Source organism: Myxocyprinus asiaticus, chromosome 24 (assembly GCF_019703515.2).
Source record: "Myxocyprinus asiaticus isolate MX2 ecotype Aquarium Trade chromosome 24, UBuf_Myxa_2, whole genome shotgun sequence".
Lineage (NCBI taxonomy): Eukaryota > Metazoa > Chordata > Actinopteri > Cypriniformes > Catostomidae > Myxocyprinus > Myxocyprinus asiaticus.
The window spans coordinates 13,142,403-13,167,009 of NC_059367.1; the positions used below are offsets into that span (position 1 = coordinate 13,142,403).

At 36.5% G+C, this 24,607-nt stretch overlaps 2 protein-coding genes across 4 annotated transcripts in view; one reads left to right on the plus strand and one right to left on the minus strand.

Annotated features, from left to right (window-relative positions):
- LOC127415251 (oxysterol-binding protein-related protein 9-like) overlaps positions 1 to 7,733 on the minus strand; it is a 47,506-nt gene extending 39,773 nt beyond the window's left edge. For both annotated transcript variants that reach the window (XM_051653924.1, XM_051653923.1), the window contains exons 1-3: positions 7,609 to 7,733; positions 2,471 to 2,521; positions 785 to 863 (exon numbers count right to left, since the gene is read on the minus strand). In XM_051653924.1, coding sequence (XP_051509884.1) covers positions 785 to 863; positions 2,471 to 2,521; positions 7,609 to 7,719 — 241 coding nt within the window. In that variant the 5' untranslated portion in view covers positions 7,720 to 7,733. The remainder of the gene's footprint in view (positions 1 to 784; positions 864 to 2,470; positions 2,522 to 7,608) is intronic.
- A 3,935-nt stretch (positions 7,734 to 11,668) lies between these two features.
- On the plus strand, positions 11,669 to 24,517 carry si:ch211-198n5.11 (methylcrotonoyl-coenzyme A carboxylase 2). 2 transcript variants are annotated; one of them, XM_051653829.1, is made up of 13 exons: positions 11,669 to 11,749; positions 15,302 to 15,628; positions 16,020 to 16,216; positions 18,101 to 18,279; positions 18,360 to 18,440; positions 19,431 to 19,609; positions 19,882 to 20,074; positions 20,157 to 20,248; positions 21,811 to 21,967; positions 22,203 to 22,325; positions 22,488 to 22,612; positions 23,655 to 23,736; positions 24,358 to 24,517. In XM_051653829.1, the coding sequence occupies exons 1-13, from the start codon at positions 11,730 to 11,732 to the stop codon at positions 24,442 to 24,444; spliced, it is 1,842 nt and encodes a 613-aa protein (XP_051509789.1). In that variant the 5' UTR covers positions 11,669 to 11,729; the 3' UTR covers positions 24,445 to 24,517. The 2 variants fall into 2 exon arrangements, with proteins under 2 accessions (XP_051509789.1, XP_051509790.1); XM_051653830.1 differs by lacking the exon at positions 11,669 to 11,749 and adding an exon at positions 14,744 to 14,801.
- The last annotated feature ends 90 nt before the right edge of the window (positions 24,518 to 24,607 follow it).

Sequence of the window (24,607 nt, forward strand, 5' to 3'; positions counted from 1 at the left end):
AGTCCCAGCTGAGCGTGACCTTACCCTTCTTACAGTAAAGCCACAGCATACAGTGTCGGAACATAGCAGTGGGTGAGGGCATGGGGAGAGTGAACGCACCCCCGGCAGGGCGGATGCCGGGGGGGGTGGAGGAGGATAGATGAGCCAGTGAGAGAAGGTGGAGGCTAGAGGCTAAAAACCTGAAGCTCAGCAGCCAGCAGCCTTGCGTAACTCCGTGGAGGAGGAAGGAAGGAAGGAGGAAAGAGACTGTCCTTCTCCCTGTTTCTTGAAGAGTTCTTCCAGCTCTCTATTCCGTTGTCATAGTGAACTTCCTAGGATAGTAACTCTTCCCCAATGTAGTGCATTGAAAAATTTTTAGACCGTCTGATCTCTATTTGAAAGCTGCAAAATCTGTAGATTGTCCCAGTCACTGGTCACGACTGAACAGGGAGATAAGCTCAACAAATGCACCAGGCCTAATGCATGTCTGGAATTTGTGATGCAAGCGCATGTGTGTACGTGTGTGGATAGTGTTTGCTGATCTCATAATCCTCTTTAAAATCTAAATGAAAAAGAGCATGAGGGGGAGAATGAGTAAGCAAGAGCAATAAAAGGGAGAGTAGGGAGAGGAAGAGAGAGAGAGAGAGAGAGAGAGAGAGAGAGAGAGAGAGAGAGACTGGTCACACGTGAGCATCCGGCGGACCGCAGCACTATAAACAGCAATAAAAACCGCACAGCAGGAGTGCCAGACAGAACAGAAGATGAGAGAGGAGATGAAGGAGACAAAAGGGAATGGAGAGCTCACCCTGAAAATGGAAAGTCTTCTGGTCCACTGTAATGGTGAAAGTGCTGTCGTCCTCGTCATCGATTCCAATCACAGCTCCCTGCAAAAGAGAAACGCAATGAAAGCCATTCAGACGTAGGGACACGTCATACGCTCCCTCTCTCCGTTACTCTGGCCCACTCCTTCACACACATGTTGAAAGAGAGAGAGAGAGGCAAAGGGGTGGGAGAGAATGGGTGGAGTAAGGAAGAGGAAGAGAAACAGACAGAAAGGGAGGGAAAAAGGAAAGAGAATGGAAGGAGATTTAAATTGAGAAAGGAAGACAGAGAGTGAGAACGTAAGTGGGAAAGACTGCAGCGCAGTCTGTAGGTACAGGACCAGAGGAATAACATATGATGATTAACTCTTTTATACCTGATGCACTACCACACATTATTCTAATAAAGGCTATAATTCACAAATCCAAAGGCATTTCCAGACAAAATAACCTTATCAAACATTAAAAAAGCACCATGCAAAGGTTTTATTAAGGAAAATGTTGAAGAAATCATGGAATAAAGCCAACTTGACTTTAAATGGAGATGTACCAAGCATTGCCTGTCCTGGCAACTGAGAGGAAGAAAACAAAAACAACCTCTCAGATTTGATCAGACCACAGGCTTCCATAAAAATAAGCCAATACCCTTAAAACTTTTAACGGCTGTCTGAAATTTAAACTGTCTGTCTCAGCTCACTCTCAAGAAATATTGGGGATCAATTTATTGTTTTTGTGTAAGTGTTCCTTTAAAACACAACTTCTGTGCAATACATTTGCATTAAAGAAAAACACAGAAAAACTCTGTTACTAACAATTAAAAATGTCATTTTTTTGCTTGTTGTCAGATAAAGTTAACTTTTAAAAATAAACTGTTAATAGTTTGATAAGGATTATGAAAAAAGTAAATACACATATGAATAGAAAACATTTATCTGATCATGGCTTTAACACACACTGTATCTATGAACACATGTAGTGTATGCAGTCAACACCTAATGCCATGCAGCCTTAAGTTGAACTAATTAGTTCTCTTCAGTATATAAAGGTTTGAAAACCATCCTCCTCCACATTCAATGTGCATATTTCATAACTGTCCTCTGTCCACTGTGTTTAAAACTTAAGTTTAATGCCTAGTGTGCCCTCTGGTGGTAGAGTTTTCACAGCATTTGATCTAATATGCATTTCTTACACATCATTAATAAGATGCATCTAAACTGGATTAGTGGGAAATTGCTGAGAAATGTAAAAAAGTCTAAGAAAAAATAGCGTGCATAGTGAAGCTTGTTATTTCTACAATATGTGAATTACGGTGCACAAACATCTTGTCTGTAAATGCGTCATTTTAGCTATATCGCACTGGTAAGCTACTAAATTGCACTGAGAAAATAGGCCAGTATTTAGATGAATAATGGAGAGGCAGAAGAGTTTATCCTAGTTAACAGAGCATCTTCATTCTACAGTATCTCTATTCTTTTTTAAGCAAAAAAACATATCACATCTTAAAAAAAATTGTTTATACTACAATATTCTTGGTGGCAGACTCTCAACTGTTGCTGCTGTAATCCTGCATTTAAAGGCGTAGATTCATATAATTAAATCACTAAATATCCAAACATGAACAACACTGGGATTAAAAATGTTTTTTTGAATTTATAGATAAAGTTTCTTACCCGAAGTCGCACACAGCCTCTTCTGGAGCCACGCATCATCTTGTCCTTGGACTGAAGAAAAAGACAAAACAATTGTTAGATCTCATAAATTTTGTTGAATTAGCAACACAGTGTTGGAATATGCCCTAATCACAGTTTGCTCAAGATTTGGAAAGTCCACAAATGTCGCTAAATTACTCTCACAATTACTTTAGCTTCTGGAGATGGACTCTATACCTTATGAATAAAACTATATTTGTAAAAAACAACCTGGACTTTTGATTATCTGTCAAAAACATATCAGAACATTTAACATTACTCTATGCGTTCTAATAAATTCTTAGGCACATAAAATGTTTCACAAAAACATTTGTTTTAAGATGGTTATTTATATCTTCAGCTTTAATGTGTCAATAGGAAATGTAAAATTTTAGACTCCCAAAAATTCCTTTTGCAAACAGAAAATAATAGAAGAACAGGGAGCCCTGCAACAGATGACATGGCCCCCACAGAGCCCCCCACTGAACATCGAGTCAGTCTGGGATTAGATGAAGAGACAGAAACAATTGAGACGTCCTAAATAAATAGAAGAACTGTGGTGAATTCTCCAAGAAGCTTGGAACATCCTATTTGCCAATAACCAAGAAAAACTGTGTCCAGGTCAACCTAGGAGTATTGGTGCTGTTTTAAAGGCAAAGGTGGTCACACCAAATATTGATTTAGCTTTTTTCAATGTTTATTGGATTTTGTATGACTTAATTGATAAATGAAAACTATTTATAGCATTATTTTTGAAGAAATCCTTGCTAAGCAACATTAATCACAAGTCCCTAAAACTTTTTGCACAGCACTGTAAAGATATATATATATATATATATAAACAGTTGAAGTCAGACATTTAAATACACCTTAGCCAAATACATTTAAACTCAGTTTTTCACAATTCCTGACATTTTATCGTAGAAAACATTCCCTGTCTTAGGTCAGTTAGGATCACTACTTTAAGAATGTGAAATGTCAGAATAATAGTAGAGAGAATTATTTATTTCAGATTTTATTTCTTTCAGCACATTCCCAGTGGGTCAGAAGTTTACACACAATTTGTTAGTATTTGGCAGCATTGCCTCTAAATTGTTTAACTTGGGTCAAACATTTTGGGTAGCCTTCCACAAGCTTCTCACAATAAGTTTCTGGAATTTTGGCCCATTCCTCTAGACAGAACTGGTGTAACCAAGTCAGGCCTCCTTGCTTTTTCAGTTCTGCCCACAAATTATCTATCAGATTGAGGCCAGGGCTTTGTGATGGCCACTCCAATACCTTGACTATGTGTCCTTAAGCCATTTTGCCACAACTTTGGAGGTGTGCTTGGGGTCATTGTCCATTTGGAAGACCCATTTGCGGCCGAGCTTTAACTTCCTGGCTGATGTCTTGAGATGTTGTTTCAATATATCCACATTCTTTTCCTTCCTCATGATGCCATCTATTTTGTGAAGTGCACCAGTCCCTCCTGCAGCAAAGCACCCCACAACATGATGCTGCCACTCCCATGCTTCATGGATGGGATGGTGTTCTTCGACTTGAAAGCCTCACCCTTTTTCCTCCAAATATAACGATGGTCATTATGGCCAAACAGTTCAATTTTTGTTTCATCAGACCAGAGGACATTTCTCCAAAAAGTAAGATCTTTGTCCCCATTTGAACTTGCAAACTGTAATCTGGCTTTATGGCAGTTTTGGAGCAGTGGCTTCTTCCTTGCTGAGCAGCCTTTCAGGTAATGTCGATATAGGACTTGTTTTACTGTGGATATGGACACTAACTGTTTCCTCCAGCATCTTCACAAGGTCCTTTGCTGTTGTTCTGGGACTGATTTGCACTTTTTGCACTAAACTACAATCATCTCTAGGAGACAGAATGCGTCTCCTTCCTGAGCGGTATGATGGCTGCGTGGTCCCATGGTGTTTATACTTGCGTATTATTGTTTGTACAGATGAACGCGGTACCTTCAGGCATTTTGAAATTGCTCCCATGGATGAATCAGACTTGTGGAGGTCCACAATAATTTATTTATTTATTTTTATTTTTATTTTTTTTTTTATGAGGTCTTTGCTGATTTCTTCTGATTTTCCCATGATGTCAAGCAAAGAGGCAATGAGCTTGAAGGTAGGCCTTAAAATACATCCACAGGTACACCTCCAATTGACTCCAATTAGCAAATCAGATGCTAATTGGCTAATTGCCTAAAGGCTTGACATTTGTTTCTGAAATTTTCCAAGCTGCTTAAAGGCACAGTTAACTTAGTATATGTAAACTTCTGACCCACTGGAATTGTGATATAGTCAATTAAAAGTTAAACAATCTGTCTGTAAATAATTGTTGGAAAAATTACTCGTGTCATACACAAAGTAGATGTCCTAAATGACTTGTCAAAACTATAGTTTGCTAATATATTTCATATTAGCAAACTATAGTTTTGACAAGTCATTTAGGACATCTACTTTGTGTATGACACGAGTAATTTTGGAGTGGTTAAAAAAATGAGTTTTAATGACTTCAACCTAAGTGTATGTAAACTTCTGACTTCAAAGTGTGTGTGTGTGTGTGTGTGTGTGTGTGTGTGTGTGTAATATATATATATATATATATATATATATATATATATATATATATATATATTAGTAAAAAGTTTAGACTCACCTACTCATTCTTGATTATTACTATTTTTTACTTTTTAGAGAAGAATAGTAGTCAATACTCTGGGAATTCTCCATGAGGTATTCACCTGGGATGCTTTCTAAACAGTATTCAAAGAGATCCCATGTATGCTTGCTGTACACTTGTTGGCTGCTCCTTACTATCCGGTCCAACTCAAATATTTCAAGAAAAAAATAGTAAATTATCTAGGTAGCAACTAGTATTTAGTTTTGTAAATAAATAAATATGTAGGCACAGTTTATACGTGTCTACAAATCTAATTTCAAGCTTTTAAGCAGAAGCCTTTTAAGATAATGACAAACAAATGAGGTCAAATGTATAATATTATGACATCCTTCAGAACATTACACAATTAAATACATGTAACAAATAACACACAATGGTATTACACTGAAATATTTGCAAAAGCAGACCTTTGATAGGAGTACTAGAATAACAAGAATACTTTTAAAAACATGAAAAACTATACTGGTGGCCAAAAGTTTGGAATAATGTACAGATTTTGCTCTTATAGAAAGAAATTGGTACTTTTATTCACCAAAGTGGCATTCAACTGATCACAATGTATAGTCTGGACATTAATAATGTGAAAAATTACTATTACAATTTGAAAAACATGTTCAGAACTTCTTAAACTACTTCAAAGTGTTCTCATCAAAAAAATCCTCCACGTGCAGCAATGACAGCTTTGCAAAACCGTGGCATTCTAGCTGTCAGTTTGTCTAGATACTCAGGTGACATTTCACCCCACGCTTCTTGTAGCACTTGCCAAAGATGTGGCTGTCTTGTCGTGCACCTTACAGTCTAGCTGATCCCACAAAGCTCAATGGGGTTAAGATCCATAACACTCTTTTCCAGTTATCTGTTGTCCAATGTCTGTGTTTCTTTGCCTACTCTAACCTTTTCTTTTTGTTTTTCTGTTTCAAAAGTGGCTTTTTCTTTGCAATTCTTCCTTTAAGGCCTGCACCCCTGACTCTTCTCTTTACTGTTGTTCATTAAACTGGAGTTGAGCGGGTAGAATTCAATGAAGCTGTCAGCTGAGGACATGTGAGATGTCTATTTCTCAAACTAGAGACTCTGATGTACTTATCCTCTTGTTTAGTTGTACATCTGGTCTTCCACATCTCTTTCTGTCCTTGTTAGAGCCAGTTGTCCTTTGTCTTTGAAGACTGTAGTGTACACCTTTGTATGAAATCTTCAGTTTTTTTGGCAATTTCAAGCATTGTATAGCCTTCATTCCTCAATGATTGACTGACGACTTTCTAGAGAAAGCTGTTTCTTTTTTGCCATTTTTGACCTAATATTGTCCTTAAGACATGCCAGTCTATTGCATACTGTGGCAACTCAAAAACAAACAAAGACAATGTTAAGCTTCATTTAATGAACCAAATATCTTTCAACTGTGTTTGATACAATGGCAAGTGATTTTCTAGTACCAAATTAACAATTTAGCATGATTACTCAAGGATAAGGTGTTGGAGTGATGGCTGCTGGAAATGGGGCCTGTCTAGATTTTATCAAAAATTACTTTTTTCAAACAGTGGTGCTGTTTTTTTACATCAGTAATGTCCTGACTATACTTTGTGATCAGTTGAATGCCACTTCGGTGAATTAAAGTACCAATTTCCTTCCGAAACAGCTAAATCTGTACATTATTCCAAACGTTTGGCCGCCAATGTATATGTAACTTATCATGTACAGTAGATTAAACTTTATCCTGTTTTTACATGTTCATCATCAATAACCGTGTGTGCGAGAACTTATTGTGGCCTTTATACTTCGGTTTTACATAAGTTGCTGGGTTTTGTGTGGCATCAGTATTAGCTTTTTTATTAGAGAAAATTGAAGCAGCGTCAGAGTGAACCACAGTAATAAGAGAAGAGTTATGCTTTTTTATTTACTTAGTTTAAATAAACAACCACTGCCTCAATTATATGACCCATAGGCAGACATTAACAAACCTGAGAGCTCTAGATGTGGATGATTAACTGATGACAACTACTGCAGCTCTTAGCTTAGCTGTTTAATTATTTTTTTTTAAACATTTTAAAGCTTTCAAGATACAAGTATGAAAGCTATAACTGTATGTTAACACTACAAATACTCTGAAGCAAACGCATCCAAAACAACTGTCACATGTGGCGGGCTCCACCCTTCAAATTTTGCAAACTAAACACTGCTCTAAGCATTTTTTTTAAAGGGAGGTGGCTTTCCTGTTGGCAAAACACAGCGAGTCTAACAGCTCATTGGCTTACGCCTTCCAGAGAAAAGCTCGGATTGGCTGGCGTCTCAGTCACTCAAGCAAAGCCCCGCCCAAACCAGCTGAGAGTCCCAACTGCTGACAGGCCTCCAAGAGCTCGTTTTCTTTCGGCGTTTACAGATAGCAGAACGAGCCACTGAGCAATCAAGCCTCTATTACGTATCGCAAGCGTGCGAGAAATACTTACGGTGTAGTATGAAAGTAACCCGGCGTTATAGTCCAGCACGAACCAGCGGTACTGCCATCCCTTCATGACGTTAGTCCATTTGCTCAGCGGCCCCTCCATGATGGACGCCATTTTTACACTTTGCCCGAGTGCTCACTGGGAGGTGCGCGTAGCGAGAAAAAAACATGCGTCTGACGTCACCTGCTCATATTTCGCTAGTATTCTTTACTTCAGCGCTGCTCAACATGCTGCACGCGTTATGATATCATTATCAGAATTATTTTTATCAGCAGCCTATGAAATCTATATGAATTGTTAAAGTGTCCCTTCTCATGAGGATTTACGCTAGTCCTGTAGATTGCGGAATCACATTAGAGGGGGAATTCAACTGCAAGAGGATGTTACAAATGAAACAATAAAAAACAAATAATATCTGAGCATGGCTGATGTGATGAAAGCGGTGATCAGTCTGCGCGCGCGTTCATCCATGTGCGCTCAGTCAATCAAACAAATCTAATTTGAGAGTTACTAAACACGGCGCGAATATGTCCAATCTCTTTAATAGCTAATCAGAGATATGTACTCGTCATGACAACAGTATTTACAGGAAAAAAAAAACAAAACAGTTTTCCAGCAGTGACGGTGTTTAGACGCCTTCACGCAAATGCTTTTTAGTGATCTACTTCGTCGCAAAACGCTAAGGGGGTGACTTTTGGTGCGAATATGGGATATATCGCTCTTGTTTTTGAACACATCACTGGCGTATGTAAAGTTGAACACTCATGATGTTTGTTAATTGACAATCACAGTGACAACAGAACTGATGAATATCAGAAAATAGAACTGTTACACCCCTTATGATTAAAATTATTACTAAAAAGGGATATTTGACCCAACAATGAAAATTCTCTCATTATTTCCTCACCCTCATGCCATCCCAGATGTGTATGACTTTCTTTCTTCTGCAGAACACAAATGAAGATTTATAGAAGAATGTTTCAGCTCTGTAGGTCCATACAATGCAAGTGAATGGTGCCAAGAACTTTGAACCTCCTAAAAGCACATAAAGGTAGCATACAAGTATTCCATAAGACTACAGTGGTTAAATCTATATCTTCAGAAGTGATATGATAGGTGTGGGTGAGAAACAGATAAATATTTAAGTAATTTTTTATGATAAATCTACACTTTCACTTTCAATCTGTAAGTCAAATGTGGCACCTGTTTAGTTTCACTTTCACATCTGAAAGTGAAAGTGGACATTTATAGTAAAAAAGCCAAGGACTTAAATATTGATCTGTCTCTCATCCACAAAGAGCTGAGATATTTTTTCTAAATAATCATCATTTGTCTTCAGCGGAAGAAAGTAAGTTATACACATCAGGGATGGCATGAAGGTGAGCAAATGATAAGAGAATTTTCATTTTTAGGTGAAATATCCCGTTAACTAACATTCCAACATTCTTACTCAATTTTATTTTTTTTACATGTACAGTATACACCAATCAGCCACAACGTTAAAACCACCTGCCTAATATTGTGTAGCTCTCCCTCGTGCCACCAAAACAGCGCCAACCCGCATCTCAGAATAGCATTCTGAGGTGATATTCTTCTCACCACAGTTGTACAGAGCGGTTATCTGAGTTACTGTAGACATTGTCAGTTCGAAACAGTCTGGCCATTCTCTGTTGACCTCTCTCATCAACATGGCATTTCTGTCCGCAGAACTGCCCCTCACTGGATGTTTTTTGTTTTGGGCACCATGCAGAGTAAATTGTAGAGACTGTTGTGCATGAAATATCCATGCAATTATCTAATCAGCCAATCGTGTGGCTGCAGTGCATATAATCATGCAGATACTGGTCTGGAGTTTCAGTTAATGTTTACATCAACCATCAGAATGGGGAAAAAATGTGATCTCAGTGATTTGGAGCATGGCATGATTGTTGATGCCAGATGGGCTGGTTTGAGTATTTCTGTAACTATTGATCTCCTGGGATTTTCACACACAACAGTCTCTAGAGTTTACTCAGAATGGTGCCCAAAACAAAAAACATCCAGTGAGCGGCAGTTCTGCGGATGGAAATGCCTTGTTGATGAGAGAGGTCAACAGAGAATGGCCAGACTGGTTCTAACTGGCAAAGTCTACGGTAACTCAGATAACCACTCTGTACAATTGTTGTGAGAAGAACAGCATCTCAGAATGCTATTCTGAGAAGCGGGTTGACGCTGTTTTGGTGGCACGAGGGCAACCTACACAATATTAGGCAGGTGGTTTTAATGCTGTGGCTGATCGGTGTGTATATAATCATAAAAATTAAGAGTGCGGCCCTCGAGGGTACAGGGATCCAGCTTTGCGTCCCCTGACCTTTCCGAGTTGAGTAGCCCTGCTTTACTTTATTATAACTGCCTTCTAAAGGACCTCTGTGACTAATGATTTAGATGTTACACATGTGCAAGATAACCTATTTGTTGATAACTCTACATATAAATATATTAGTAATGACAATACATGGAAACAGTGGATTGAATACTTAAGGTAAATTAAGGATGCCTATGTTTGGAGACGTAAACTAGGATATAACCTGGGAAATCTGAGATAAATACTGTATAAATAAAAGTTATGCAAAGGTAATTAAAGTTGCAATTTTTATATTGGTATATATCCAGCTAAAAGTGTGTTACAGATATTTGGATTGTATATTCTTGTGAATATTGTTCACTAAATGAATCCACTGTCCCTATTTACTAGTATATGTAAACTAATATATGCTATTTAAAGAACAAAAATGACAAAGAGAATTATAATTATTTATTTTATTATTATGGGGAACTTTCATGTACATAAAAAGACATGGAATGGTTAGGCTGAATTGTAAGTACTTCCTTCAGGAAGCAAATAATATGCGTCTGTTTGGAAAATATTACAAATAGAACCTAATGTTTTTCCTTAAAAGGGATTTTCAGAGTTTAACACAAGGTATGCGCATTTAAGAGCATTTGTGGCATAATGTTGATATATATATATATATTTTATAAAAAAAAATAAATAAATAAAAAAAAATTAAAAAATAAAAAAATAAAAAAAAATATAGGGGCAGTGGTAGTTCAGTGGTTAAGGCTCTGGGTTACTGATCAGAAGGTCAGGGGTTCAAGCCCCAGCACCACCAAGATGCCACTGTTGGGCCCTTGAGCAAGGCCCTTGACCCTATCTGCTCCAGGGGCACCATATCATGGCCAACCCTGCACTCTGACCCCAGCCTAGCTGGGATATGTGAAAAAGAAGAATTTCACTGTATATGTATAATGTGTGATAAATAAAGGAAATTATATATATATATATATATATATATATATATATATATTAGACTCATTGCTGCTTTTCTTACAAAAAAAGCAAAAATTTAGTTTACAGTTAGGCTTTTACAATGGAAGTGAATGAGGCCCATTTTTGGAGGGTTCTGAATCTTATAATTTTATAAAAGTGCTTAAATGACATCTGTTAAAACTTTTGTATTATTTGAGCTGTAAAGTTGGTTAAATAATTTTTTACAGTCGTTTTAGGGTTTACAGCGTTATGTCGTCTAAAATCACGTTAACACACACATATTGTTTACGTCTTGATGCAATAGCCTACTTTTGAAATAGTGAGTATTTTAACGTTTACAGATTGGCCCCACATTTACTTCTATTGTAAGTGCCTCATTGTAACCTCGATTTTTTCTTTTTTGTAAGAAAAGGAGCGACGAGTCTAAAATATTTTTTTGTGGTAATCAACATTACGCCACAAATGCTGTCGATTAATCTTAACTTGTGTTGAACCCGGAATATTCCTTTAATTTGAATAACTTTAGAAACATAGAATAGAATGTTTCAATTGTACTCGTGTGGGTCATTATGACCTAATATTCAAATATGTAACTATGAATTAATCACAAATCACTTATGACAAATTTGAAGACTACGTTCAAAACATTGACTGGCATATATTGCTCTCTAGTGGTCTTTATATCAGTATGTAGCCTAATATATGCACTTTATCGCAACCGTTCCTATTCTGCTTTGTTTCCATCCAGACTGATTTTCTTGTTACACTGTAAACAAATTCAATCACTTAAGATCTTGGCTTCTCTTGTCTCATTATGTACTGCTGTATGTTGAGGTACGTTTATCTGCTGTAGCTTATGTTAATGTTAATATGTGGCTTTACGACTCTACACTTCGTTAAATGTCGTGGGTTTATAATCCCACTGAACACATAACGACCTTTGACACACTGAACGAAAAAAGAACTTTAGCCGCGACAAGCATTCAACTATAATATAAAGTTATCGTAAAGAAAATTATGAAATGTTCATGATTGAATAATTAACGCAAAATTGCCGGTTTTGCTTCATTTTCAATGACGTCTCACTATAGAACAATTATATAATTTTAAATCAAATTTATTATTATATAAATAATATTTAATATGATAAAATATAATATATATATATATATATATATATATATATATATATATATATATATATATATTACTATTTATATACTCATTAATATCATATATGGTTTGAGAAATTTTTGTGTGGTTGATTTTAGTCTATGATATTGCAGCTTGAAGGGATAGTTCACCCAAAAATGAAAATACTTTCATTATTTCCTCACCCTCATTCTTTCTTCTGCAGAACACTAACAAAGATATTTAGAAGACTATCTCAGCTCTATTGGTCATTACAATGCAAGTGAATGGTGACCAGATCGACTTTGAAGCTCCAAAAATCACATAAAGGCCACATAAAAGTAATCCATAAGACTCTAGTGTAGTGTTTCCCAACCACTGTGAAGAGCAATGATTCATGTGCTCTGATATTGTCAGAGTCAGATGTGACTGATATTAATACACGTTAAGGGTCTTTCACTTGACTCACGTCAGCGCTGCAGAATACATTGAAGTCTATGAAGTGACGCCACTTTACACCAAAGTGTTTTTCACACACACTGTTTTGCTTCACAAATAATGTCTTTGAGAGTACTAAGCAACAAGAAATATTTAAAAACTGTCCAAATTTGTGAAGAGACATTGAATGTCTTATAATTTCTTTTAATTAAATATTACCTTATCATTTACGAATATCAGAGACCCCAGTTATTGAACTAATTTAAATTCACCAAGAAAACGCTTAGACCTAAACATAAACGAGTCCTTTTATTACTTTCTGCTATCAAATCGCCCCTCTGTGATGCTTTCTGCAGCTCTTGTCATGTGGAGGGCAATGCGGCGCTTGACTCCTTGACTCAACTCATGTGAAATGCACTTTACAATGACGAAAATTATTATTATTTGTCTGTTATTGTGGTCTTTTCTGATAAAAGCCATGCTCAGCAGTTTAAATAGGCTACTGTAGGAAAATGATACCGTAGATCTGCTTTGTGTTTATAATTCTTGTACTGAAGTCAGTAGATTTGTAGCCATGCAAGTTTTAATAAAGGAGAAGGTAAGGACGTTATTGAAACTCACTATTATTAGACTATTATTTTTGTTTTTTTGGATGAAAAATAATGCTCAGACTGAAGGAAAACTATAGATCTGCTTTGTTCCTTTAATGCTTAAACACTATAAAGTCTCTTGGTAGATTTTGGTCATGAACGACTCAAAATGATTCACTGACTCACTCATAGCACATAAGACTCTCATTTGTCGCCACCTAGTGAAATTTCCAGAAGGAGTCACTGAACTAATCAGTTAATAAAATTAAACAAATTTGTGAAACAGAAGCAAGCCTCACCAAAATACTCTTTATTTTGCAGCTAATTCTGCACAGTTTTAAACTTGAATAAACTTGAATCACTAAAATAGCTGGAATTGCTGCTTTTAGCTTATTCTTTAAAACAAATATCCCCAGAAAAAATGTTAACGGACCAGTGATTGTCTTACCTTTTTCGCTCCTCATGAGTTTGCATCCCCGTAATTTGTTGTGGCATTGCAAGAACAAATCTACAAATTAGAAAAGAAGCAAATTTGTTGTTTTTTCATTGCCCATTTAGCTCTCTTGCCACCTGTGACCTCACACAGCGTAGCCTACCTATGTGACTTTTTTTTGTTTTTTGTTTTTTGCATAGCCGAATTTCAAACATTACAAGTAAACATGCTACTAAGACAGACAGAAAACATGGACAAGTTCTTGAAAAGGAAAAATATTGACAATGGTTAGCCTATGTGGGATAGTGGTGTGCCGTAAAATTCACAAATATTTTTTGCCATTTTTTTAGTTGTAAAAAGTGTACCATGGCAGAAAAAAGGTTGGGAAACACTGCCCTAGTGGTTAATGTGGGTGAGAAACAGATCAACATGTAAGTCCCTTTTATACTATAAATCTCCCACTTTCACATTCACATTTTGAAAGAGAAAGTGAAAGTGGGGGTTTATGGTAAAAAGGGCTTAAATATTGAATTTAGCTAGTGTGCAGAAAACTTTAATTAAAGGAATACAAGTTATGCTCAATCTACAGAATTTGTGACAATGTTGATTTACCACAAAAATAATTTTGACTCGTCCACCCTTTTCTATATAAAAAAAAGCAAAAATTGAAGTTACAGTAAGGCGCTTACAATCAAAGTGGATGGGGCCAATTTTTAGAGGGTTTAAAGGCAGAAATTAGAAACTAATTATTTTATAAAAGCACACATCAATTCTTCTGTTAAAATTGTGTATCGGGGGCCTGGGTAGCTCAGCGAGTATTGATGCTGACTACCACCACTGGAGTCACGAGTTCGAATCCAGAGTGTGCTGAGTGACTCCCGCCAGGTCTCCTAAGCAACCAAATTGGCCCGGTTGCTAGGGAGGGTAGAGCCACATGGGGTAACCTCCTCGTGGTCGCGATTAGTGGTTCTCGCTCTCATTGGGGCACGTGGTAAGTTGTGCGTGGATCGTGGAGAGTAGCATGAGCCTGCACATGCTGGTAGTCTTCACAGTGACATGCACTGCGAGCCACGTGATAAGATGCGCGAATTGACTGTCTCAGAGAGTAACCGCGCCACCACGAAGACCTACTAAGTAGTGGGAATTGGTCATTCCAAATTGGGAGGAAAAGGGGATTAAATTTTTTTTTTTTTTTTTGTCATTTTCACAGTCATTTAAGCGTTTTAGGGTTTGTTGACATTACATCATCAAGGCAATGAAAATGTTAAATTGGCTATAACTTTACACAGAAAAGGTTAGTAATCAATTTTATCACACTAAATTCTTGTTAACATGCATATTGTTTACGACTTGTGGGTGTACTTTTGAAACAGTGCATATTTCAGTAGTTCATATGTTAATTTAATCTTGTATAGAAGAGGTCAACTTATTTGGCTTGCTGTCCGTATACTGGAGGGCTCGAAGCTCGAGACTCTTTTGCTTTTAAAGGAGGGACGATTCAAAATGAATTTTTGTGGTAATCAATATTATGCCACAATTGCTGTCCGTTGAGCTTAACTTGAATTGAACCCTGAATAGCAGCCATTTCTTTCTTTTTGACATTTGCACAAGTGTAAGGTGCATTCTTCAACCAGACTTGTTTTAATGAGGCTTTTAATAAAGTAAACCAAAACATAATTCTATTACGCAGGACTTTTGTAGGAAAAATGCATTATTCAATCGAGCTCTTAAACTAATAATTGTTGATTTGCTTGGAGTTATTACAAATAACAAGCATGTTTCTTATTTCACCAGGTCTTTCAGTTTCAAAGGGAACAACCTCATACAACTTGCAAGAGCATCAATCTCTCAAAATTCACAGTCATGGGATACACCATCAAATCTTTCTAGTAGCACTGTATGCCTCTGCACACATTCACCTCAGAGTTTATGGCAACCTTTGACACACATTCTGCAGAGACACAGGGCACATCAGCCATCAGCATTGTACCGCTGTATGAGCTCCACTGTGCACAGGAGACGCCTGCCAAGTGCCTTTCCAGTTATAGATGGAGCATTTCAGCCAGTTCACAGACATGTATATGAAGCAAATCTCAGGAACAGCCTGTTCTGTCAGCAAAAGTGAGTCTGATTTGCATGCATTGAAGATCTCCCTACCTCCTTGCAATACAGTCATGCATTAAAAGATTGCCCATATTATAAGATTGTTCATATAGGTGATGTACCCATTTAAAGGCATAATTTACCCCAAAATTAAAATTCTGTCATCATTTACTCACCCTCATGTTATTCCAAACTGTATTTTTTTTTTTTTTTTTCATGGAAGGGGATGTTAAGCAGAATGTTAGCCTTAGTCACCATTTAATTTCACTGAATCTTCAACAAACAACATTCTGGCAAGCATCTCCTTTTGTTTTCCACTGAAGAAAGAAAGTCACAGGTTTGAGGGAAAATAAATCATTACAGAATTTTCATTTTGGGTTTAACATTCAGACTTTTCCTGAATCATCAGATATTTTGAGCAGAAGGAAAAAGTATTGAAGGGGGGTGGTGAAAAGGCCATAGCTCGACATACGCAGAGGAATCAGAAGGTCTTGGTACGAGACAGACTTCGCATGCTACTGGATGATGAAGATTATTTAGAACTTTCTCCTTTCGCTGGACTTGGCCTGCCCTATGGAGACATTCCATCAGCAGGCTGTCTCACAGGTACAAGATTGCTTATAGCGAACAGTATTATCCAAAGCCATAAATATTGATTTTTAGGGACCATTTATCTAAAGCATCCTGGAGTTAAGCACCTTGTTTAAAGGCATATTGCTGATGGGAGGAGGTCTTCCAGTAGGGAAACCCCTACTGTATTCAATGGTGTAATCAATAGTAACCTTTACCCATTAGTTCATTGCTGTCTGCTTAGGACAATGGTTTATATATAAATGTTGGAGTGAATAATAACTATTATTAGACATTACAATTAGATAACATTGTGATTGTGAACTGCCTAAAGCACCCTTACACATAGTAAAATCACTGTAACGCATGGACTCAAGTGGCTCATTGCTTGGTGGCAGCCAAAGCTTCATGATAAATAACATCAATGATCAATAAACAGTTACATTTATAAACCCTTTAAGCTCTGAAGGTGTTTTTAAAGATTTCCTGTTTCAGTGGCATGCCCAAAATTAAAGGCTTATAACTCTACAAAAAAAAAAAAAAAAATTCAATTGTTTTGTATAATTTTAAAGAAAAATTTTCAGATGTTTCAGTGATATAGATTATGATAAATTTAGAGACTCCTGGAAAAAAATAAAAAATTACATTATATATCTCGTGGTGTAAATAAGCTAGCTCCGAAAAACTGCTTTTGTTTTCCCCCCAATCATGTCACCTGTAACTGAGTAAAATTTTGTGTTGATACAACAAAGCAATCAAAAGTTATAGCATTAAAAATAATTTAACCTAGTGTCTAAAAATGTCTCCAAGTGTCTAAAAGCCTCTCCAAATAAATAAAACATAATAATTGTATATAAGTTCTAATTATTCATCCAAATACAACTGCTCTTTATCCAAAGCATGCCGGCATGAGTAACGAGATCTCATTCAGTTCCTTTCTGTGTCATTCGAGCCATCGAGGATGTGACATGTACTTGGCGCCATCTCATGGTGGCCATATGTAATTAGAGAGAACGATCCTCTCTGCCCATATTTGGATGACTTTTTGCAGCGATCTGAATCCTAATAAGATTGGTTTAGCGTTCAATGACGCTGGACAACTTACTACATAATATACGATGAAGTCATCTGTCTGCACATTGTGTTCGTGCAGATTATCTAATGATCTATGCATCCGATTATGTTGTGTGTGGGCTAGTTTTAACGGGAGTCACCTCTTCTAAGTGATGGTATGTTTATTTTTCATGAAGTTATAAGCAAAAACGCGGCTTATAAGCAACAACTGTTTACATGTAACGTATGTCAAAGATATGTACTTAGCTATTACTCGCTATATGTTTGTCCATGAGTAAAACAAATAGGCTGGTTGTATTCTACTCTTTGAGAGCCTTCCAACGATATCTGACACAAGGCTATTTGAACATTTTGACATTTTTACCAATTACAATAATATGTACAGTGAAAAATTTGAATGTATTATCAAAACAGAACACTTCTGATTTGTCTACAGATTTCAAAGCCGTGTTCAGTTTTTATCATAATTCCTACATGCGTTGTAAAGTAGAGCTTCTTAGATTTAAAATGATACCTATTTTGTGTTGTCAAGCTGTAGTTATTATTATTTTGATAATATTTTTTTTCTTGGCGGGCCAATGCGAGCTTAAAGCGTTAATAAAAATTAGTAGAATCTTATACCATGTAATAAAGTTAATCAACTGTAGGCTGTATGTGGTTGCCAAGCAATGTAACAGCTTGTCACATTAATATAGATTGAGCGATCACAGGTGTCCGTTTATAGTCATTTTACAATGGCCGCCAGAACTATCCGTATTATAAAGTATAATATTAAAATATTAATGCATAGACTACTCTCAAACAATGTGCTTCCACAGTAACAGTGTTATAATTTTTTTTTAACAGGAATTGGTAAAATAAATGGACTATGGTGCGTATTCATTGCTAACGATGCCACTGTGAAAGGAGGTACAGCATATCCCATCACAGTTAAAAAGCAGCTCAGGGCACAAGACGTGTCCATGCAAAATCGTTTGCCTTGTATTTACTTGGTGGACAGTGGTGGCGCGTTTCTGCCTCTTCAGGTAATTAGCACTCACTGCTATGGAAATCATTGTAATCTCATAATGTTGCATTCATTTTTGTGCAATTGCTTTATCAACAGTCAGAGATCTTTCCTGATAAAAACCAAGGAGGACGCACCTTTTACAATGAAGCAGTTATGTCAGCAATGAAGATTCCACAGGTACTATGAAAAGAGACATGGAAAACTTGGAATTTTAAAATTGTGTTTTCCAGGCACGGAAAAGTCATAGAAATTCATAAAATATTAAGTCATGGAAATTTCTATAGTGAATTTACATTTGTCTAAGTATGCTATGCTCTAAAATATTTCTAAAAATCGCTCTTGTATAGAGTATAATTTGCAAATTGTTCTTTTGAATCAGTTCTTTTCAATAAATCGGTCTAAATGATTTATTAGTAAAACCTATTTTGTGTTGTCAAGCTGTAGTTATTATTATTTTGATAATATTTTTTTCTTGGCGGGCCAATCCGAGTTTAAAGGGTTAATAAAAATTAGTAGAATCTTATACCATGTAATATAGTTAATCAACTGTAGGCTGTATGTGGTTGCCAAGCAATGTAACAACTTGTCACATTAATATAGAATGAGCGATCACAGGTGTTCGTTTATAGTCATTTTACAATGGCCGCCAGCACTATCCGTATTATAAAGTATAATATTAAAATATTAATGCATAGACTACTCTCAAACAATGTGCTTCCACAGTAACAGTATTATAACTTTTTCTATAGTGAATTTACATTTGTCTAAGTATGCTATGCTCTAAAATATTTCTAAAAATCGCTCTTGTATAGAGTATAATTTGCAAATTGTTCTTTTGAATCAGTTCTTTTCAATAAATCGGTCTAAATGATTTATTAGTAAAATGATCTAAATTTAAGTTAATTTAAAAAATCCTTTTGTAGTAATTACTCACAAATGACTGGAAAGGTCAACTGATCAAAAAGTATGGGAACCATGAAGAGATGAATGTCAATCCTCAGTATTTACCTCAATTGACCATCCTCAGTACTAGATAATTTTTTGTTGTATTGTTGTATTTTAAAAAACAATATATTATATGTACGCATCTCATGTGCATGATCAGAAATAATTATCTTTCAATAGTTTAAACAAACTTCTGATGCAGTGTGACATCATTACATGTAGGTGGCAGTAGTGTGTGGGTCATGCACAGCTGGAGGCGCCTATGTGCCCACTATGGCTGAAGAGGCTGTGATTGTCCACAGGATAGGAACAATATTTTTGGGAGGACCACCACTGGTGAAGGCTGCGACTGGGGAGGAGGTGTCTCCAGAGGACCTGGGTGGAGCCAGGCTGCACTCAGGGTATGTTGTTTTCTACTTTATGGCATGGTTGCATTTCAATGAAATTATATTAAATATGGGTTAACTTGCAGGGAGAATAAATATGGCCACTTAATGTCCAATGTTGAATCAGAGTCTTGAAGCAAAAACCAGTTGAGAACCACTGTCATTGAGTTTTCAAGCATATATAAACATCAGTTGTCCTCTTTTGGCATAATAACAATGTTATACATTCATTGTACTGTTATTATTGAGAACGTTTTGTCACTGTACCTATACTCTGTACTCCTCAGAGTGAGTGGCTGTGTGGACCATTTTGCCACAGTGGAGAGTGAAGCATATGAGTATACCAGAAATATCATCTCTACATTAAACTTTGAACTCCCAGAGGAGCACAATACTCAGGCTGAGGAGCCCCTGTACAGCACAGACGATCTTATGGCTCTTGCCCCCCGGAGCTACAATTACAGCATGGATGTCAGACTGGTAAAAGCACTTTCGTGTGCATAGTTTCAGACTAATACCAAACATGTTGACTTTTTAATTTTTTAATTGGTACTTTGATTAGATCGTGAGTCGACTGACTGATGGAAGTAGGTTTCAGGAGTTCAAGGCCCGTTACGGTACCACCCTCCTCACTGGGTTTGCCAGAATTGAAGGGTGAGGTTTGAAAATTTTATATGGCATTTCTTTTTTCAAATGTACTTCAATGTGTCATTTCAAGTTGTAAGTTACAGGGTTTCCACAGGGATGAAAAATCTTTAATATCAGGGAATATTAAAGTTGTGTTTTCCAGGCCTAATCTTAAAGGGATTGTTCACCCAAAAATTCTTTAATTATTTACTCACCCTCATGCCATCTCAGATGTTTATGACTTTACTTTTTCTGCAGAACACAAACAAAGTGAATGGTGATCAGATCTTTGAAGCTAAAAAAAGTATATAAAGGCAGCATAAAGGTAATCCATACTCCAGTGGTAAAATCAATGTCTTTAGAAGCGATATGATAGGTGTGGGTGAGTAATAGATCAATATTTAAGTCCTTTATTACCATAAATCTCCACTTTCACTTTCACATTCATATTTATATTCTGAAAGTGAAAGTAGAGATTTATAGTAAAAAAGGATTGAAATATTGATCGGTTTCTTACCCAAAGCGATTGCATCGCTTTAGAAGACATATGTTAAACCACTGGAGTCTTATGGATTACATTTATGCTGCCTTTATGTGATTTTTGGAGCTTCAAAGGTCTGATCACCACTCACTTGCATTGTATGGATCTACAGAGCTGAAATATTCTTCTAAAAACCTGTTTGTGTTCAGCAGAATAAAGAAAGTCATACACATCTGGGATGGCATGAAAGTGAGTAAATTACTTTTGGGTGAACAGTCCCTTTAAGCCTAAACTTGCATTACTTCTGTTACTTTTTTATCTTTCATCTTTACTTAAGTGCTTGCCAAGACAAGCATCATTATTATTTTAGCTCAAAGTGTAAGGCTACACTTTGTTTTTCCGCAAGCCTTTCTGTCTCTCACACGGTCCAGCACTCAGCCTTTCAAAGTAGGCTATACTCTTTTGACTGCCAGACCATACAGATGCTTGTGATGCATCTGCAATACGAAGGCTTTGTGATACTATTTAGTACAATCAACGTCAGGCACATGTGCAGATAACGCACACAGATGAAGACTGTCTGAGTGTCTAGAAACACTGGGCTGAACACGGACATTCGACGCATACTCTGCTGATGACGAAATTTGCGTTACGGGCACTGTGCGCAAGATGGAGCAGCATGCGGAAAACCGCAGTATACTTTGGCCTTAGGGTTAGGGAATACTTCTGTTTATTAGTTTGTGGAATGAACATGAATGATACCTCAAATTGTGTGGTTGTTAAGGAGAGGTGTGCTATTACTTTTCTAAGTGATCAGATATAAGATTTTCACCTGCCAGACAATACAATTGGCGAAAAAATCCCATAGACTCACATTAAAAAAGACTTGGGGGTGGGCTTATTTGACTTGGGCCTGTAAGAAACCATCTAGCATTAATAGCCATGTGCTAAAAACCACTCTGAACACATTAGTAATCACATAGAAACATCTTTGCAATGATTCGGAACACTTTAGCATCATGAGTTTTGCATGGGCAAACAAAAGTCTAGATTTTCTTTACTATTATCAGATTTAATCGGTGAATTTATGTTTCCTAATAATCTTCAGGCATCAGATTGGAATCGTGGCAAATAATGGAGAGTTGACGTATGAAGCTTCCCTGAAAGGCAGTCATTTTGTTCAACTGTGTGACCAGAGAGACATCCCTCTGATCTTCCTGCAGAACACAGCACCAGAACCTGCACACACACTCTCACAATCCAAGGTGTGTCAGCCCTGCATTTGTATATACTTGCATATATGAGATCTTAACTTTGCCAAATATAAAATGAGTTCAATTATTGCTAAAGCAAAGTTTTGCATTAGTCATATATTACTTTTAATTTTATTTGGTTTCAACTGTGGTAAAGAGATATGGAATTTTTAAATGGAGTGTGAAGGTGGAGCTTATGCCTTCCTCATTCTTCTAAACCTCTCTTTTTCTTTCCTGTTTCCCCTAGGCAGAGTCCAACACTAACAGACTGAAAGCGCAGGGTTCCATGATGTCTGCTGTGGTCTGTGCCTCAGTTCCCAAGATCACTGTGGTTATTGGGGGATGTCATGGAAGTGACAGCTATGCAATGGTCAGTTATAATTCTTGATATGGATTAAAACACTTTTTTTTTTTTATTAAAAGGACAGTTCATTTATGGGTCAACTATACCTTTTAATTGAATGATGTAATATTGTTTACAACTGAATATTACCAAAAATTCCTTTCTCCTTTTTTCCCTTTGGATTTTTAGTGTGGAAGAGCTTTTGACCCTAACTTTCTGTTCCTGTGGCCTAACGCAAGAGTGTCGATTTTGGCCCCAGGCCATTCAGATGCATTTGTGCAGACAGAGGAGGAAATCACACAGATTAATGACATGTAAGAGGCAGTGTAACATTCTCACTTAAACAGATTGTAAAATGTCTTAGTAACTGAAGACTTTAAGGTCCATACCTGAGATTAAACATAAACTGAGGATCTTACCCTCTAAAATGATTCTTGGTGATTTAAACAAATGGTTTGAATTAGATTATTTAAATATGATAAACTTCATGGCAAATATAAAATGAGTTCAGTTAATGCTAAAGGGAATTGTTGCTTTGTCATAAAATTGTAGTTTAAAAAAGTTTTTAACATTCACACTCATTCATTGAAAGAGCAATATGTAATATATTTACTGTATTAAAGCATAAAATTATCATAATATGTTATTAGAGATTTAGGAAACATGCTAAGTTGAAATACTGGCTTCTCCGAAAACATTGCTACAGCCAGTATATTCTACTTTGAAATGTCCGTTCCGGGCTGGAATTTCTGTTTGTGTTTTGGCCTGTGTGATCCCGCCCACTGCCCATTTCCCAATAGTATTTCGACACCCTGGGTTGCCAGATTTGAAACAAGTTAGCGGGCAAACACAGCACGCTGCAGCCATGGAAGCCAGCAATACATCTAGTTAACATTGACAGAGTTATGAAAAATCCACAAGAGCTGGTTTATAATTTGCAAACAATAAAAACATAGCAAACATATACATTAGCTGGTCAACTTACAGTGTAAGGCTCGTCGCTTGCCATTGTCAGTTTGCTCGTTCCTGTTGCGTGTCCTCAACCTGGCAACCCGTGTGAGCTTGGAGTCTGGGGAGGAGGGGGCGGGGGAGACAACTCTCCAATATTTTGAATTTGGACAGTGGTACCCATTTTAAACGCTTAATGTAAATGATACATATTGCTCCATTAAGCTATTAAATACTTTATATTGTTTCTGAATTCATAATATGGACATTATCTAGTTTACTCAATTTTGTTTGATGGAAATTTTTCATACAATTGAAATGTGTAAATCTTAAAAATTGGCTGAAAAAAGATTTTGTGTTGTCTTTAAATTGTATTAAAAAATAAGAGTTATTTATGTTAATGTAAAGGTTGGAGGAAGAGAGTTCAGCATTCTTCTCCACTGGCAGACTGTGGGACGATGGGGTTATTCTTCCTCAAGACACCAGAAAGGTAAAAGAAAACATTCCATATTTATCAGCAAGTCACTTTTATTTAATTTTTATGCAGCTCATTGATTAATACTTTTGAGATACATTTGTGATTTCTGGTTTTAGTTGCCCTTCAGCTCTTAATCTGGGTGACTACATCTGTATTTCACTTTACAATTATGGACCACAAAAGCACAGACATGAATACAGACCTTTCACAGGGAAGCCATAGTGGAAAAGCATCTGTTGAGGTTTTCAGTGGAGACATGGAAATCTAATAATAACAGGACTGGATACTAAGACAACAGAATACAAGCTATACTTATTATTAGTTATTGTGCTCTGAAAGGTTCTTAATAGGCAAAAATAAATACTTTGATAAAGGTGGAGTTCTTAATACTAAACATTAATTTAAGGCACTAAGCTAAGCTGCTAATAGGCTGAGACAGCTCCCTGGACTCCTTGGAGATGGTGTTAGCTATTAAAGCTTTTGCTTATATTCCTTTGAGATTAAGTAGTTTTAAGTTCAGAGGTTGACAACTATACATGTGTAACTACTCGGTTTACTTTAAAATAAGGATTTCACCCTGTAATGAGTTTGAAAATAAAAACTATTTCAAATATATGCTTCCCCTTTCTTTAGGTTATAAGCATGTGTTTGAAAATCATAAAGCAGCAAGAGTATCAATTGTCCAGAGAGAAGATGAGAACTCCTTTACTCCGACTGTAACTCTTATCTCTGCATGATCTCAGTGGACTTTAAAAACTTGTATGAGGTGTATTATAAAACTAATAAGCTAATTAACTAAATTGTCAAGATTTTTTAAAATTACAATTTGCCTGTAATTAGAAACAGTGCCTTATTATTATTGTCTGGCTGATAAATGAATTTG